This window comes from Lagopus leucura, unplaced genomic scaffold (genome assembly GCF_019238085.1).
Source record: "Lagopus leucura isolate 7727_CA_CO unplaced genomic scaffold, USGS_WTPT01 Super-Scaffold_1, whole genome shotgun sequence".
Classification (NCBI taxonomy): Eukaryota; Metazoa; Chordata; class Aves; order Galliformes; family Phasianidae; genus Lagopus; species Lagopus leucura.
Window position 1 is genome coordinate 21,405,041 of NW_024962250.1, and position 15,096 is coordinate 21,420,136.

Genomic DNA, 15,096 nt, shown 5'->3' on the forward strand with positions numbered 1-15,096 from the left:
ACTGAATAAAGCAAAGTTGAGAAATCTGATCTCCCAAGTTTCCTGGAGAAATCTAAAGTGCTTTTTAAATTGAATTTAGATGGTCTATAAAAAGAACAGAATCACAAGCCTGTTTTAACAAAACAAAACCAAGAAAACAGTATGTTTATTTTCTAGCATCACTGTGTAGTAGCTTAGGACAAGAATCTGGCTAATACCCAATATTACAGGTGGGTAGAGGAAATTGTCTTAAACTGGAATTGCTTGGGTCCCACAGATGCAGGGACACAGCCTGTAGGACAAACAGTGGTGCTTCTCACTATTTCCATGGTTTTTATGTGTGGGTCTCTTGTGTTGCCCTTTTTTAGGTGCACCCTAATAGCAGCGATTATAATCTCATGTGGACAGGATCACACTTGAAGCCCTACCTGCTGCGTTCCCTTACAGATATCCAGAAAGTGAATCATTTTCCCAGGTAAGGTCTTGATAACAAATTTTGTTGTATGTCTTTGTCATGGTTTGTAGTAATGAGAGCATACCTCTTTTCTTTTTTTTTTTGGTCATATTTTAAAGTCCCAGCAGACTGAATTTGTGCTACATGCTGTTTTCATTCTGGGAATTTGAATGAGATATGTGAGTTTTAAGTGCATGTCCATAGCCCAAATATTGATTTATTCCTCAATCCTCTCTACTTGAGGAGAAAAGTAAACTGTTTGGGAGCTTGGAGTTCTTAGTTGTGGTTATACGCCGCTGATTTACAAACAAGTTTACAAACACCATTGTAACTATTTGCTTCAGTCCCTCTTGAGCATAGCTAAAGGCTCTGCAGATGAGAATGGTTATTAATGCATCCATAGAATAGAGAAAGAAAAGCAGAAGAGTAGCTGTAATTTAAGTTGGAGGCCTATGAGAGGAATGCAGATGCTTTAGTGATAGGCTGTTGCATTGTGTCTGGTTTTTTTTTGATTTGTTTCTTGTTTTGTTATTTTTTTTATTCTGGGGAAAAAATAACAAGTTTCTTGTTCTGGATCTTCAGGTCATATGAGCTGACACGAAAGGACAGGCTTTACAAGAATGTCTGTCGTATGCAGCTGTCCCATGGATTCAAGACGTTCCATATCTTACCTCAGACCTTTATCCTCCCAGCAGAGTACCAGGAGTTCTGCAGTAAGTTGAGAGTTGCTAGTGATACCCAGACCTAAAGCAAAGTGACTGGCTAGGGGGAGCGGTGTTACTCGCGAGTATTCTAGTTTGTTGATCACTTCAGTGGTTGATGAGACTGGAAAGACAGTTGAAAAACTCACATGATTTCTTTGTATTGCTTTTACTCTGCTGCCTATTCCTGCTTGTGTAAGTTCTCAAGAAGCTGGTTGAGGGTTGTGGCTCCAGAATTGAGTTTTCTTTGTTCACAGTGTTGATGATCAGCTTCATAGCATCTCTGACTAGTGTCTGGGAGTACAGAAGTGCAATGACAAATGAGTTACAGGGCAGAGAAAAGTGTGTCAGTAATAATTGCAGTGATTCCTAAGGAGTAAAAATAAAGTAGATTGATCTGCTCCTAGAGTTTTGAAGTCTTATATGAAGGCAACATCTTACTCCTCTGTAAATAAGCAAAATGTGGAAAGTGTTTCAGACTTATGCTGTTTTCTTCTAACCAGGTACCTATTCTAAGGACAGAGGCCCATGGATAGTGAAGCCTGTGGCCTCTTCCAGGGGTCGAGGCGTCTACCTGATAAACAATGTAAGTACTTATCAAAAGGATTACTTTTCATGACTTGGATTGGAAAGGACCTCAATGATCATCTAGTTTCAACCCCCCTGCTGTGGGCAGGGTCGCCAATCACTAAACCAGGCTGCCCAGAGCCACAGCCAGCCTGGCCTTGAATGCCGCCAGGGATGGGGCATCCACAGCCTCCTTGGGCAACGCATTCCAGTGCATCACCACCACTTTTCAGTAACACTGTCTACAAAACTGTGTCAGCTTCCATGTGAGAGGCATGGAAACAGCTAAGCAGACAATGGCCATGCTCTGGATTTCAGCAGTGCATTGATGTGCAGTTCAGCAGTCCAGAGCCGCTGGCATAGCTTGTCCTGGCCTTTGTGTAATCAAAAGCAAGCTATTTCTTTGTACTCTGCACTTACCTTGCAGCCTGTATGGTGCTTTCGAGTCTTGGCTTACTAGCAGTGAGTTCGTATTTCCTGAGACAGTTATGGGAAACTGTGCTGCTTCATACTTTCTTTTGTGTCTGACACTAGGCTGACTTTAGGAAGATTCCCAGAACTCTCTTTGGTTATTTGCCCTTTGCAACCTAAACAGTCCTCAAAAAGTGTCCTCTTCTTAACTCTGGAAAAGACCAGCTAAAATGAAGCCATATGTGACTCAGTAGGATGTGTATCAGTCTTAAGAGTTTTGTTACTTGAATGCCAGTGTGCCTTAATTGAGGTGTAAAGAGGCTTATTCTTTGAATTCGGTATGTTGGTCATAGTATTATGTTGCCTTTTTGGGACTTTGCAGGGGTTAGGTTGTCATAGGTAACAAATATATCTGGATAGGAGCCAGAATACACGAGGATATTCCAATAAATATTCTCAGCAGCAAAACTGACTGGTGAGTTATTTTGTTTTCACTTCACTCACTTAGCCTCCCCTGCATGGAAGGGGTCATGCTGCTTCATCTGTTCTCTACCTGGATCCCTTCCCATAACATAAAGGAATAATTTGCCAAGTGTATGAAGTAAGTATTTCCAGAGCTGCACTCAGATTTTTTCTTTGCTTGAAAGAGAAAAATGAGCTCAGGCTTTTATGGCAGTTGGCCATGAGCTGGGAAAAAGACCCTTCTGGGACCAGTCTCCCTTTGTGTAAATCTGTTCCAGAAACATTTCAGCTAGCCTAGCCCAAAGGCTTCATTTTCCTTCATTGTGATTCCATTAAGGGAGTGTCTTCTAGACTCTTATCACATGGCTTGTTTTTTAAAACAAACTAAACTCTCAGTTTCTCTGGTCCATAGCAAACATACTGTCACTTTTGTGATGTGCTGAGGGAATTTGAGTTTGTTCCTTTGTATTATATGGAATGCATATATGTACCTAAGTTTCCTACTCCATACACTGATAAAGCTGAATACCTGTAAAACTGAATAAAGCCAGGGTGATGGGGTTCTCTCTTGGAAACTGTTTTATAAGAAATTGTTACCATGAGTAAGTATAACTGGTTACAAGGAGATAAAGCTTTTACTCCTTGCTTTGTATAAGTCTTTCGACAGGTCCCATGACTTTGTGATGTATTTTTTATTGTACATAAAGCTTTCTGTTCTTACCTACAAGGGTGGCTTCTCTGTCATACTGTGTCCCGGCTGTGAACTGACCCTCAGTAGAAGCTATCTATTCATGTAGTCAAAAGGGTTGGATAATAGCCATAAAGATCACAACCTGAGGAGTCATTTTCTTCACCTGTGACACTTTCACTAGCAGTCGTAACATATTCTTTCCAGTGCCTTCTAAGTAAATCCCTCCTCTGTGTCTGGTTAAGTGCTTAGGAAACAGACAACAACAGCCATTTCTTATTTCTCTTGCCTATTTTGTTTTGCCATGGGGCTGTTAAACCTGCAGTTTACTCTAAGAAGTACTTCACTGGAAGATTCGGTGGTCTTCTTAATGTAATCATTCTCAGGGTTTTTGTTAGGATCTCATTATGAAAGTGTTTTGTGACTGACTGTTAGTTTTTCATTGTTGTGTTGTGAGGGGAGGTGTTTATGGTCTTATTACCCCCACCCTCTGACATAATACTTGATACAAAGAGGTTTTAGGAGGTGAAAGCTGGAAAAATGATAGGTTTGATCTTGTGGTCTTGTTACTTGTTGAGCCTCCTGGTTTTCTCACTCTTGGATTCTCTGTCCTTTTGTAGCCAAATCAGATTGTACTGGAAGACAACATCCTGGTTTCTCGTTACATCAACAACCCCCTGCTCATAGACGGTGAGTATGCTTTGGAATTGCTCTTGCTTTCATGCACTCCTGTTTCTAGGAACAGAAGAGCTCTGCAACCTTTGCAGGAATTTAGTTGATTGAGTCGTCTATCTTACACTAGTACCAGGAGGAAAAAAAAAAGGAAAATTCCTTGAAATTGGGAAGCTTTTCAGTTAGGCTTCAAGCATCGTATGTCAGCAGCAGGTAATGGTTTATTCCTCCCATTGCTCTTAGGGTCTGTTGTATTTTCTCAGCTGGTTATGATATATGAAAGGTATTTGCAGTCACTGATTTCTGGCAACTTCATTTCAGGTTTCAAATTTGATGTGCGCCTGTATGTTCTGGTTACATCCTATGATCCACTTGTCATCTATCTCTATGAGGAAGGATTGGCCAGGTAGGGGAGGTTTTTTTTTTTTTTTTTTTATTTCCTCAGTGTACATGCACTCTGTGATCAACAGACATGTTGGCTTCCTTCTGTAATTCTGAGCTAGTGGCGAATAAGAGAGGGAAGTGCTACTTCTGGCATTCTGCAAAAATTTTTTAAAGTAGACTATATTTCATTGCACTTTGTCTAGTGAGCTTTCTTTATATAGATTAGAGGGTCTTTAGTGAGGGATTTTATTACATGAGGAAGTAATAAAGTTGGTTTTCAACTTTAGATAGTGGAATGGCCACACACCATTATTGAAGTGTTGATTCTAAAGATTAGATTCTTCTTGAATCCATTTTGTGTTCTTCATGCCCTTTCTTCATTCTCTTGGTACAGGAGCATACAAGGTGAAGACAAACATTTTTAGTTTCTGTATAATGATAAATTAAAAAACATTTAGAGACCTGTTGATCTTTGCAGTCTTAATGCCTTCAAATTGTATTTTAAATTTTACATCAGCATTTGTATTTTCTACACTATCAAATATGTTAATTAATTTACTGTCCTTTCCCTGGTAGATGTCAACTTTCTTTTGAATTTAAGAAAGATAGCTAAGATTCTGAGGGAGGCTTATCTGCCAAAAATGCCTTATTCTATTTCATCCCAAAAGGAAACTTGATGTGAGCTGCTCTGTATGTCCTGCAGGTGGCACTAGTAGTCTTCAGTTTTAGTGATTTGGATTTTTCCCATCCTATGGATTTCCAAATTCAGATTCTTGGTGGGAGGTGAGGATCTCTGTACTACTGGATTTTGGCTTCCTGTTGCCCTACCATTTAACACTGTGGTGTTAAGTGCTGGGAGAGACCCCTTTATTGCCTCATGTGGTGTAATGCTTTGGTGTAAAGCTGGGACAAAAATTCTGTGAGGTGGGGTTGGAAATGCTTTAACCTTTGGGAGAGGAACCTAGCTGCTACTTCTTACTCAGAAAAAAAAAAAAAAAAACAAAATAAAACAAAAACAAAACCAGTGCTTGAGAGAGCAATATGTAGCAGAGAACAGGGAGGTAATGGCCTGGTATAAAAGGCAGCATTAAAGGAATCTGAGGGGCAATCCACCAACAGAACAAAGCAATCTGTTTTAGGGACGTGCAATAGTGAACTATGGTCTCTGCTTTCTGAAAGCATAGGTAGTCTTTGAAGTGTAGCTGGAGTGGCATTTTCTGGGTTGCTCTTCTGAAATGCTCTTTTTTCCCCCCATTTCCTTCTTCTAGCTTGTCTGAGAGGTAATATGTTCCTCCAGTCTTAGGCTTTGTGTATTTCTAATGTGAGAGGAACCTGACTACTTCAGGAACTGAACTGACTACTGTCTCTACTAGAAAAGAAGTGCTATCAGAATCATAAGATGCATGATCTTCTTGCAAAGGGACAGATTTGATATTGTATGTTTGTTATTTGATAATAACTAGATACTTCCCTAGGCTTAGCTTCTCTTGGCATAGCTAGACTTGCCAAGTTGTGATCTAGACAGGAACGTGAAGCCTCAGTGCCAAGAAGAAAGGGGTTATGGATCCAGCCTGGATGACTGCGAAAGAGTGAGGAGAAAATTTCCTTTGAAGGAGATATGAAGGCTGTATACCCGGAGATATATAGCAAAGCTTTCAAGTCTTGCTGGTTGGTTTGTACTTGAAATACTGAATAACAGCTGATTTGCTGTGGTTTAAGTTCTCCTTTTCAAGGCAATTTTTTTGGCAGATTGTTGACTTTAGAACTTCTTGTCCTTTATCTTCCAAAAGCATATTGCCAATGCCCATGTCAGCTTCCTTTTGTAGCAACTTGCCTACTTTCTCCCCCACAGAATAAACAGTACTTACTACATAATCTTAGATAATCATCAGATATCAGACTTCTGGAGACTTAAGAAAGGTAGCATGAATGGGTTCTGTGTTTCAGATTGTCATTACAATATAACCTTTCTGGTCTTGCCATCATCTAAATTGATCATCTGTGTTTGGCAGCCTGGAGAACTCTGCATTGCATTGAAGCTATAGATTTGAGTTGACCAGCTGAAGCATATGTTCTAGAAAGAGCAGTGCTGTTGATAAGCTTAGTCCAGGTTTGACCAAGCGTATAACTCAATCATCTGATCTTTTGTTAAAACCTAGCTTGTTTTGTCTGACTACTTAAAATATGTGATAAAATATATTTATTGCTGTACCTTTTAAATCCTAGTACGCATAGGAAGTGAAGTGTTAATAAACCAGAGTCTTCATTAGAGGCTGACCTCAGAAAATGTTTTTAAAGGTGACTCACCGTACCCAATGAATAGTTATGTGGGCATTAGCAGGTGGAAGCCCCAAGGCTGTTCTTGTGGCAGCTGTTGAATTGGTGGATTGTGTGGTTTTTTGGAGGGGCATACTTCAAAGAATAGCAAGCCTATTGTGCTTGAAGTACACGTGAAGAGGACATGGGGAGTGCTCCCTCCAACAGTACAGGCTGCTCCCTGCCCCTGTTACCAACTGGGAGTGGGATGCTTCTCGGTCTCCCATGTGATTATTTTTCCCCTCTTCCTAGGTATCTCCATATGAGATGGGAAGAAGTCCTGTCTTGCTTGGTGCCTGCTGAGAGAATGGGCCTTGACACATGGTAGTAGTTCATAGGGAAATGTCTCTGTTTTCAGGATGCTTCTCCATAGCCTCTTTCTTACCTAAGCTGCAAGATTTGGGTAGCCGCAGTTCAGAGCCTAAGTGGCTTGAAGGGCATTAATCCAGTGGGAATTTGTTAGTCACATTTACACTGAAATTAAAAAATAGATTGGGAAATTTAAAAAAAAAAAAAAAAAAAAAAGGCAACACTGAGCTGAAAACCAAGATTTCTTGCAAAGGCCCCCAAGGAGCAGCAGCTGAGGGGGGGGGGAAACCTTCCAGGGTGACTTGAGACAGAGTGGCATCTGGGCTTCCCAGTGCTGCCACGAGCAGCCTTCCTGCTGCCTGAGCTCCCACCAGCCCATGACAGAACCCCTCCTTCGGTAGCCTGGCTTCCTAATTAGCACTGGCTCCACTGGGATATTTACCTTTTCTGTGCTGGATTCCTGTGGTTTCCAAGGAATTCACATTACCTCACAGGCTGTGCTTAGACCAGAGTGTGCTGTAGCAGCCTGGTCCCCCCCCTACTGCTCTGACAGGAGCAGTAACTCCTGTCGGCCTCTGCATCTGAAGGAATGCATTTTGTTTCTACGTGGGCACTTGGGTGTAAACTGCAACCACTTAGGTAGACATCACCTTGCATGGAAGCTGTGGAGCAGTGTTTCATTAGGCATCTCCTCTGGGCTTTGGGCCAGTGAGTAGTGCGTACAGACAGGAGGGTTTCTACTGCTTCCTTCCTTCTGTTAAGAGAAGCAAGGTTTGAATGACCAAAGGGGAGCATAGATCCATCTGCACGTGGTTAATATGATTTTCTTAAAAATGTACTATGTATACAGACACCCGTTAGCTCATTTTAGACTCTGTTGTTTACCTTAAATTTGCTTGTGTGAAACTAAACCGTTGAGCCTAAGGCTGCTGCTGTTTCTAACACAGTGGGGGTGTGTAATAAATATATAGTATTACTTTAACGTTATAAATGTACAAACACAATGTGTATTTTTATATACATGTGTATCCGTATGCACGCTGCATATGCATGGAGCTTGCTCCAAAAGTAATGCCTTCTATTTATTCATGTGGAAACCACAGCAGGTACAAAGAGCACTACTTCATAGTATTTTGTAGCTTAGAATTTGCTCTATTTTTCAACATAGTCACTGCCATTAGTCATGCATTTTTACCAGTGATGAAGAAGAGCCTGTGTGCTGCACTCGTAAAAATCTGCACCAGAGGAGGTGACTTGCTGTTGCCACAGCTGAAACACACCACCCACCATCTCATTATGCTCATATCCATCCACTGTTTGGTCTCCACAGATGTTCAGCAAGCATCAATGAATGTCAGTGAGTGCAATTGTTTTTCCTCATGGAGTAATTCAGTTCTGCACTTCCATGTCAGGTGCCATTTGTCAGTGTGGTCAAGGTTGGAAGATTGGTTACCATCTAGTCTAAATCCCTTGTGCAAGTAGAGCCACTCAGATCTCGTGAATCTCAGAACCATTTGAGCATTACGCATCTCCATGGGTAGAGATTCCACAACCTCTCTGGGCAACCTTATTAGTGCACGGTCACCCTTGCAATGATACCTTACATTTCTTTGGTTCAACAAACCTGCTGAGGGCAGTGCATGTATTGAAACGCACAAATTTGTTCTGAAAGTATTTTTTTAAAAACAAAAAAAAACCATAAAAACCCCGAAGTCTTTTCCTTTCCCTGCTATTTCTGGGTAGGTTGCTCCTGGATCTTGTTCTTTAACATAGAACTGCTTGCATCATTTTATCTATCTTGGTTGGGGAAGCTGCTGAAACTTTTTTTTTAAATATACATCTTTTTCAAGGTTTGCTGTCTGTTCCTGTTCTCTTCCTAACAGATGTATCAGGTAGATGCTGTTAAATAGATAATGTTGATGAGAGATTGTGATGTTCTCTATGGGTTTTTTTTTTTTTTTTCTGACCTGTGCTGTAAAGGAGCAGATTCCTGGATAGCATTCTAGAGCCCAGACCTTGGTACTGTTTAAAAGGGAAGTATTTGTAGTTCTCTTCTAACAGTTCTTGTCCACTGAACAATTACCTCAGGGGTGCTTGGTTCTTTTGGCCCTGACCTCAGCAGCAGTTCATGAGAACTGCAGAGAGAATGGTGCAGCCAACCAGTGGTGCAAACAAACTTCTGTGTGGCCTTTTTCCTAGACAAAATGGCAGCCAGTATACTAACAGGGAAGCTAGAATCTATTTACTAGAGGGTGAGGGGAGAAGGGGAGGACAAATAGATTGAGTAAGTGAGTCCAAGTATAAAATGTGAGACGCGTGCTTATAGGAACACTGTACTGGTTATTTCCAGGACATTTAGGCAGGAGTTCTGTGTGTAGTCATGGAAAAGACTGTTGTAATGTGTGCTTTTTCTGTAGCACTTGTTTGAGAGAAAAGGGATTAAGTATTCTTTCCTTTCTCCCCCTCCAGGGTCTTTTCTCTTTTCCTCCTCCTTTCCCAGGCTCTGGCTAGATGTCTCAGGCGTTCCAGAGCTGCCAAGTTTTATGCAAACCCGTGCAACAACTTCTGTAAATATTTAATGATCCAGTTTACGTATTTGCAAATTGACTTGCATCTGACAAACTTCACCTTGTGGTCAGTTCATTTCCCAGAGGAGCACTAAGAATAAGAGCAATGTGCACCCCCTCAGATAGTTTCCTGCCTGAATGAGTGGTAGTTGAATGGTAGGCTATTTATGCTAAGGCAGTGTGAGGATGTGAGTTGGGGCAAGTAAAGCTTTGGGGTGGTATGGTGAATTTGGGAATTTCTGGAGGTAAGTGCAGGCTCTGTGATGTATTTATTAGATTGCTAGGTCAAGGGGCAGAAGTTGTGCGTGTCACTTGTGGAGTAGGTGGGCTACTGAAGGTGATCTTACAGGGGGGGAGAGAGGGCAGTAGTGGCTCGATATCTCAATATCAAAGGTGATTTTTTACAAGGGAAGTGTGTTGCATGACAGGGAGGCAAAGAGCTGGCATACCTCTGGGTAATTTAGTGTTAACCTGGTGACTGCAGATTTTCCTGGATTCCTCTGAAAGTTTTAGCAAGGGTTTCTCCCTTTATGTGTTTGTTCCTGCTGGTTAGACCAGCTGCTGCCACTACTACCATCCTGCCACTGCTTGCTTTTGATTGCTCTTTCCCTTTCTGCCATCCAATGGAAAATGCAGCCAACGGGAAGGCAAATGCATTCTTGTTGAAGGTGAGCATTGTATAGTTGCAGGTAAAGGGAACTAGTTTTTGCCTTTGGCTTGAGCTGGCATGTACCTTTGTGACTTGCAGCTGAGATGCAAGCAGGTGTGTTCTGTTAGAACTGTTGAATACATGAGCGCTGCTTTTCTGTTCTGGATTTTAAATTCAGCATTAAAGGGCATCTACTCTGTCCTGAGGAAAGAGAAGTTGCAGTGGAAGGAGTGAAGGCTGCAAGGGCTGTTCGTAATCTGATTGCTGCTGCTTCTGCCCAGGAGGCTGGATTGCTGGCAGCAATTTGAGTGGAAACTGAAGAGCACACAGGCAACCTCAGTTTAACCTTTTTTGTTTCCAGCTGCAGTCTTGGGGAAGAAGCTCCCTCAGAATGGTTCTGTCTAGAAGCTTTTGGAATCTAATCTCTCATATATCATGCTAGGAAATGTCCTTAATTTTGTTAACTTGTCCCTTTCCTCAGTTTTTTAAAAAGCAAGATTCATCAGAAAGGGAAAGTCTTGGAGAATGGTAGCGTAACAAGGCCAGGGAAACAAGCTGTTGTAAGTGATTCTCTCACTTGTTTGGTGTGAGCAGTGAATAGAGTGACATCTGTGAGCAATAGCATGTGTGTGATGTCATACTGGGCTTATGTGGCGAGGTTTTGGTAACTGTGCTGCAGGGGTGGCCTCTGTGAGCAGAATACAGCAGCTAGCTGCTCCATGTCAGGTCAGAGCCAGCTCAAGAAGGGACCCCTGGGAGAGCAGATTTAAGAAAGGAAAAAAATGCTACGTCAGAGCAGCTGGGAGAAAGTGTTATGGTAGAGCTGAGCTGCCTGCCAGTGTGAAAGCACCACAATACATAGCACAGAGGTGACCCAGGCTAGTGCTGTGATAGGGAACTATTCCTTCTTCCCGTCTGTTTCCATCCCCCATCAACAACCATTGTCAAATGAAAATTTGTGCTTAAGAAACTGTGTTATGGAGAAAACAAATTTGAGTTCAAACCAAAACAGAGCAGATATCCTTTTGATGGTGGATGTAGATCAGCAGAAATTCCATTTTTGACCATCTCTATAAGATTTCATATTCTTAGCAGAAAGAACTTATGTTTTACATGAGATAGAAGAAATAGCACATCTGCTTGCACTGCACTGAAGTGACAGTGTTGTCTAATTAGTAGTGGAAAATTCACCTGTTCCTAGACTTTTTTTAAGAAGTCCTACAGGAAAATCCTCTTTAAGACTTCAAAGCAGTGTGAATTTAGCAGTTGAACCACTCAGGACACACAGGTTTACCTAGCAGCAATACAGAACAGCGAGTGTGTTGGCTTTCTGTAACACACAAAGCATTTTGTGTAGTTCCTGGCTTGGATAGGATTGGTACAACAGGGTGAAAATAACAGTGAGCTGAAACAGAGCAAGAAGGGGGTGGGGGGTGGTAGTGAGCACAAGATGGCATCTTTGAAGATTTCTGTGTGATAAAATAGCCTCCTTTGGCTGAAGATGTGCCTCCCTGTGTGGATACATTGGCCTGTAATTTCAGAGCATTCTTGGATTCCTGGCTGGTTGCAGGCTCCCACATAGCAGCATCTACCAGTAATACTTTGGCTAAGAAACAGTCCTATCCTGGCGGATGATGACCTGGCTTCAGTTATTTGTGCCTTCATCACTGTTTGGCTGGATTATAGCAATATGAGATACCTGGGCATGGAGCCTTTAGTGCTTAGGAAAACAGCTTGTACAGAGTGTTGCAGCATGTGCTTATGGCAAATTGTGTTACAGGGAAAATATCAGACTTTCTGTGACACCTTCCCATATAGTTTTTAAACTGTTATAGGATCTTGGCTCTTTTAGTTGATAAACGCTCAAGGTTTGGGTCTATAAAGGGTTACTGGTGCTTTTTAATGATGTGGACAGAAGCTTGATCATCCTCTAAGAGACTGAAAGACTTAATAAAAGTTTATTCTAATCTCAGGAGGTTTTGCAAGAAGATTTTACAAACACTGAATTTTTCCTGCTTTCCAATCTTACAGGCCTGTTCATCTGACCTTACTCTATCTAAAAATTTCTGATTTTTTGCTGAAGCAAGACATTCTGTAGCATACAAGTCTCTTTCCTGGAGAGACCAAGTGCAGCAGGTGCTTTACCTTGTTACTTTACTGTTACTTCAGCCTTGTTACTGCTTTGGAAGAAAAGTGCAATGATGTGCTGTATAAAAAGCTGTAAAGTGCTGAAGGTAATTGTAACTAGTGATAGTAATGCTCTGCCATTCCAAGCAAGTGCTGATTTCTTGTAAGAGGTTTGGGCTATTGCCAGTACTGTACTTACGTACAGTACAATACAAGTACACTGGAATCTCTTCTGAATCATCAATTCCTATGGAAATGTAAATCCTATGGTAACATCTGTCTTAGGGAATGCTACTCAGACCAACTAATGAATCAGGATGGTCTCAGTAGAAGGAAGTTAATGCAAGCCTTTCAAAGCTAACAAACTGCTGTTTAGAAGTTATCTGCTAGGGGTTGATATTGGCATGTTTCTGGTTACATACATAGCTGACAGCAATGACAGCAACAGAAGTGCAGTAAAACTAATTGTGCACTGCTTGAAACTACTGAAGGAGCCCTGACTTTTTGAAATAGCTTGTTGCCTATGCTGTCTTCCAGGACCTGGCTGAAAGTGTATTACCAACAGGTGCTTTCAGTATGCTGCTAAAAGGTGATTGTTTAGGTGGAATGATGAAGATTAAGAATCAAATACGTAACAGGATTGTTAGTATTTTCAAAGCAGAAGAGCTAAATCCAGGAAACTTCCAGTTAAACTGAAGAGAAATGCTAATATTTTAAGCTGTGGAAATTTGTGGAAAAGGAATCCAAGCTTCCCAGCTAGTTTCTGTTGCCAACTGCTCTAACTTCATGTACAGTTAAAGCTGAGAAAAATATAGTGAAAGATTATGCTGTTGTTTTTTTTTTTTTAAGCTTGCCACTCAGTTGCCTCATGAAGGTTTTTTTTTTTTTTCTGCTCCCACTTGTGTATTTAAAAATAAGTTTAATTTGGCATACAAATTATGTCAAATTTTATGACATAATTTGCTTTATGAATTTGCTTGTACTGTTCTGGAGAGATTTCTCAAAATGGCTATCAAATGAGGGCATTAGTGGCTTCAGTTGCACTGAGAAGTGAGGTTTTTGGCAGTTCTTTCTAAAGAAAAGATTATTGTGCAACTTGTTGGATATTCTTGTGTACTTCAGTTTCTTCTGAACTGTGGAGAACAATAAGGGAAAGATAAAGAGAGATGGCATTAATAAAGTGAAGGGAGTTGCTTTTTTTTTTTTTTTTTTCTTTCAAGTTCATTGTGCATCCAGATTCTCCAGATTCCCTTCCCTTTTTCCCTCCTCCATTTTTTGTTCCTCTCTTGGAAATGACTTAGTCTTCTGACTTGGTGCTTTCTTTCACTCGTGCTACTCTTCTTAGGGTAGCATATGTTTTACTTCCACTTTACCTTATCTTTTTCCCCTTTATCTCTTCTGAGATATTAAATTCTTAAACTATAGCAATATAGGAGAACAGCTGGAATGAAGAATACGGAGGTATGGGATTTTTGTTGTTATTTTGGATGGGCTTTTATTTATTTATTTATTTATGGTCAGCTGATAATTTGGGGTATGTGGGATTGTTTATTATTTTCCTTCTTTTTGATAGTTCTGCCAGTCAGATGGCCTGGATTCTGTTCTTGAGCCTTTGTTTAAAATATTTTATCAAAAATCTGAGGCTGAAAGTATATCGTGAAAAAGAAACTAATGACATAAAGGATAAGAAAATTATTTCCTTGCAGTTGATGGCAGGTCCATGTGGTTCTAGAATGTTACCAACGTGGCCACAAATGGTATTATCCTCTGCTTAATATTTGTTTTATTTCAAGTTAATCAATGGCTGTTCTTAAAGTGAAGACACCGCTCTGTGTTCTGACTGTACATCCTAACAACCTCCTTTATCATACCCAGAAGAAAGTGTGTCTGTATCTGATTGAAAGTTAATTGGTATCCTTCTATACTTGCTCAAGTGTTCTGTCAGATCTGTGAACTTATCTGACTTGCCTGTGGCTGCACAGTTTGTGAAAGGAATCAAGGAGATTGGCTGGAACATGCATGTCAGCAGGCACTGAGCTTTTAGGTGCAGTATATCCTTAGATTGACAAAGGCTGATCGTGTAACTACATGTTTAGAGTGTGACTTCTGTCCAAGATGCAATTTTAAGGGCTTTAAATTGGCATAGCTGTCAGAAGAAACAGTCCTGCGCTCTTCCTGGCTGCTATTTGCATCTTTTCCTGATAGAGGTATGTGATCACTTCCCGTCTGGCTGCACAATATGAGCTATGATGGAGGAGTAGCCTGGACAGCTGTACTAGAGCTTGGTTGTGGGAAGCTCCCTTCCATCCCTAAGACACATCTGTTGTTTCAGCATTCAGTCAACTTCTTCCTAAACAAGCATGCTTTGGTAAGATTGAATGCAGTTTTGTGCCTTTACTCCTGTACACATTCGGAGCAAGTGCTGTCCCTTGTGTTCTTTTACCCCAAGCCTTTCTGCATGGTGAACTGATCTGATTTGCTAACAGCTCGGCGCAAAAAAGCTGTTTTTAGGTGACATGCTGTGCAGTGACAGGCACTCTTCACTCTTTTAGCAGTGCAGATAAAGTGAAGCTGAGTAGCTGAGCAAAGAGAATATGGCTACTGAAAAAAAAAATTCTTACTGACTCCATTTGTAGTTATGTGCTCTACTGTTCTCTCTGCTTCTTCACTCCCAGAACAAAAGCAAAATAAAAAATAAATAAAAAACAATCTCTTCAGCTAAAATCTGTCCTTTTCAGCTGGATCAGTTCTTTGGTTAATTTCAGTGCAAACATCTCTGATGACAAGGTATGGCTAAGAGGGCGTTAATG

At 40.9% G+C, this 15,096-nt stretch overlaps 1 protein-coding gene across 2 annotated transcripts in view; it reads left to right on the plus strand.

Moving 5' to 3' along the window:
• Nucleotides 1-15,096, plus strand: part of TTLL5 (tubulin tyrosine ligase like 5) — a 128,704-nt gene that overhangs the window by 5,172 nt on the left and 108,436 nt on the right. For both annotated transcript variants that reach the window (XM_042867644.1, XM_042867652.1), the window contains exons 5-9: nt 348-454; nt 1,016-1,146; nt 1,638-1,720; nt 3,883-3,952; nt 4,256-4,340. In XM_042867644.1, the coding sequence (XP_042723578.1) occupies nt 348-454; nt 1,016-1,146; nt 1,638-1,720; nt 3,883-3,952; nt 4,256-4,340 (476 nt within the window). The remainder of the gene's footprint in view (nt 1-347; nt 455-1,015; nt 1,147-1,637; nt 1,721-3,882; nt 3,953-4,255; nt 4,341-15,096) is intronic.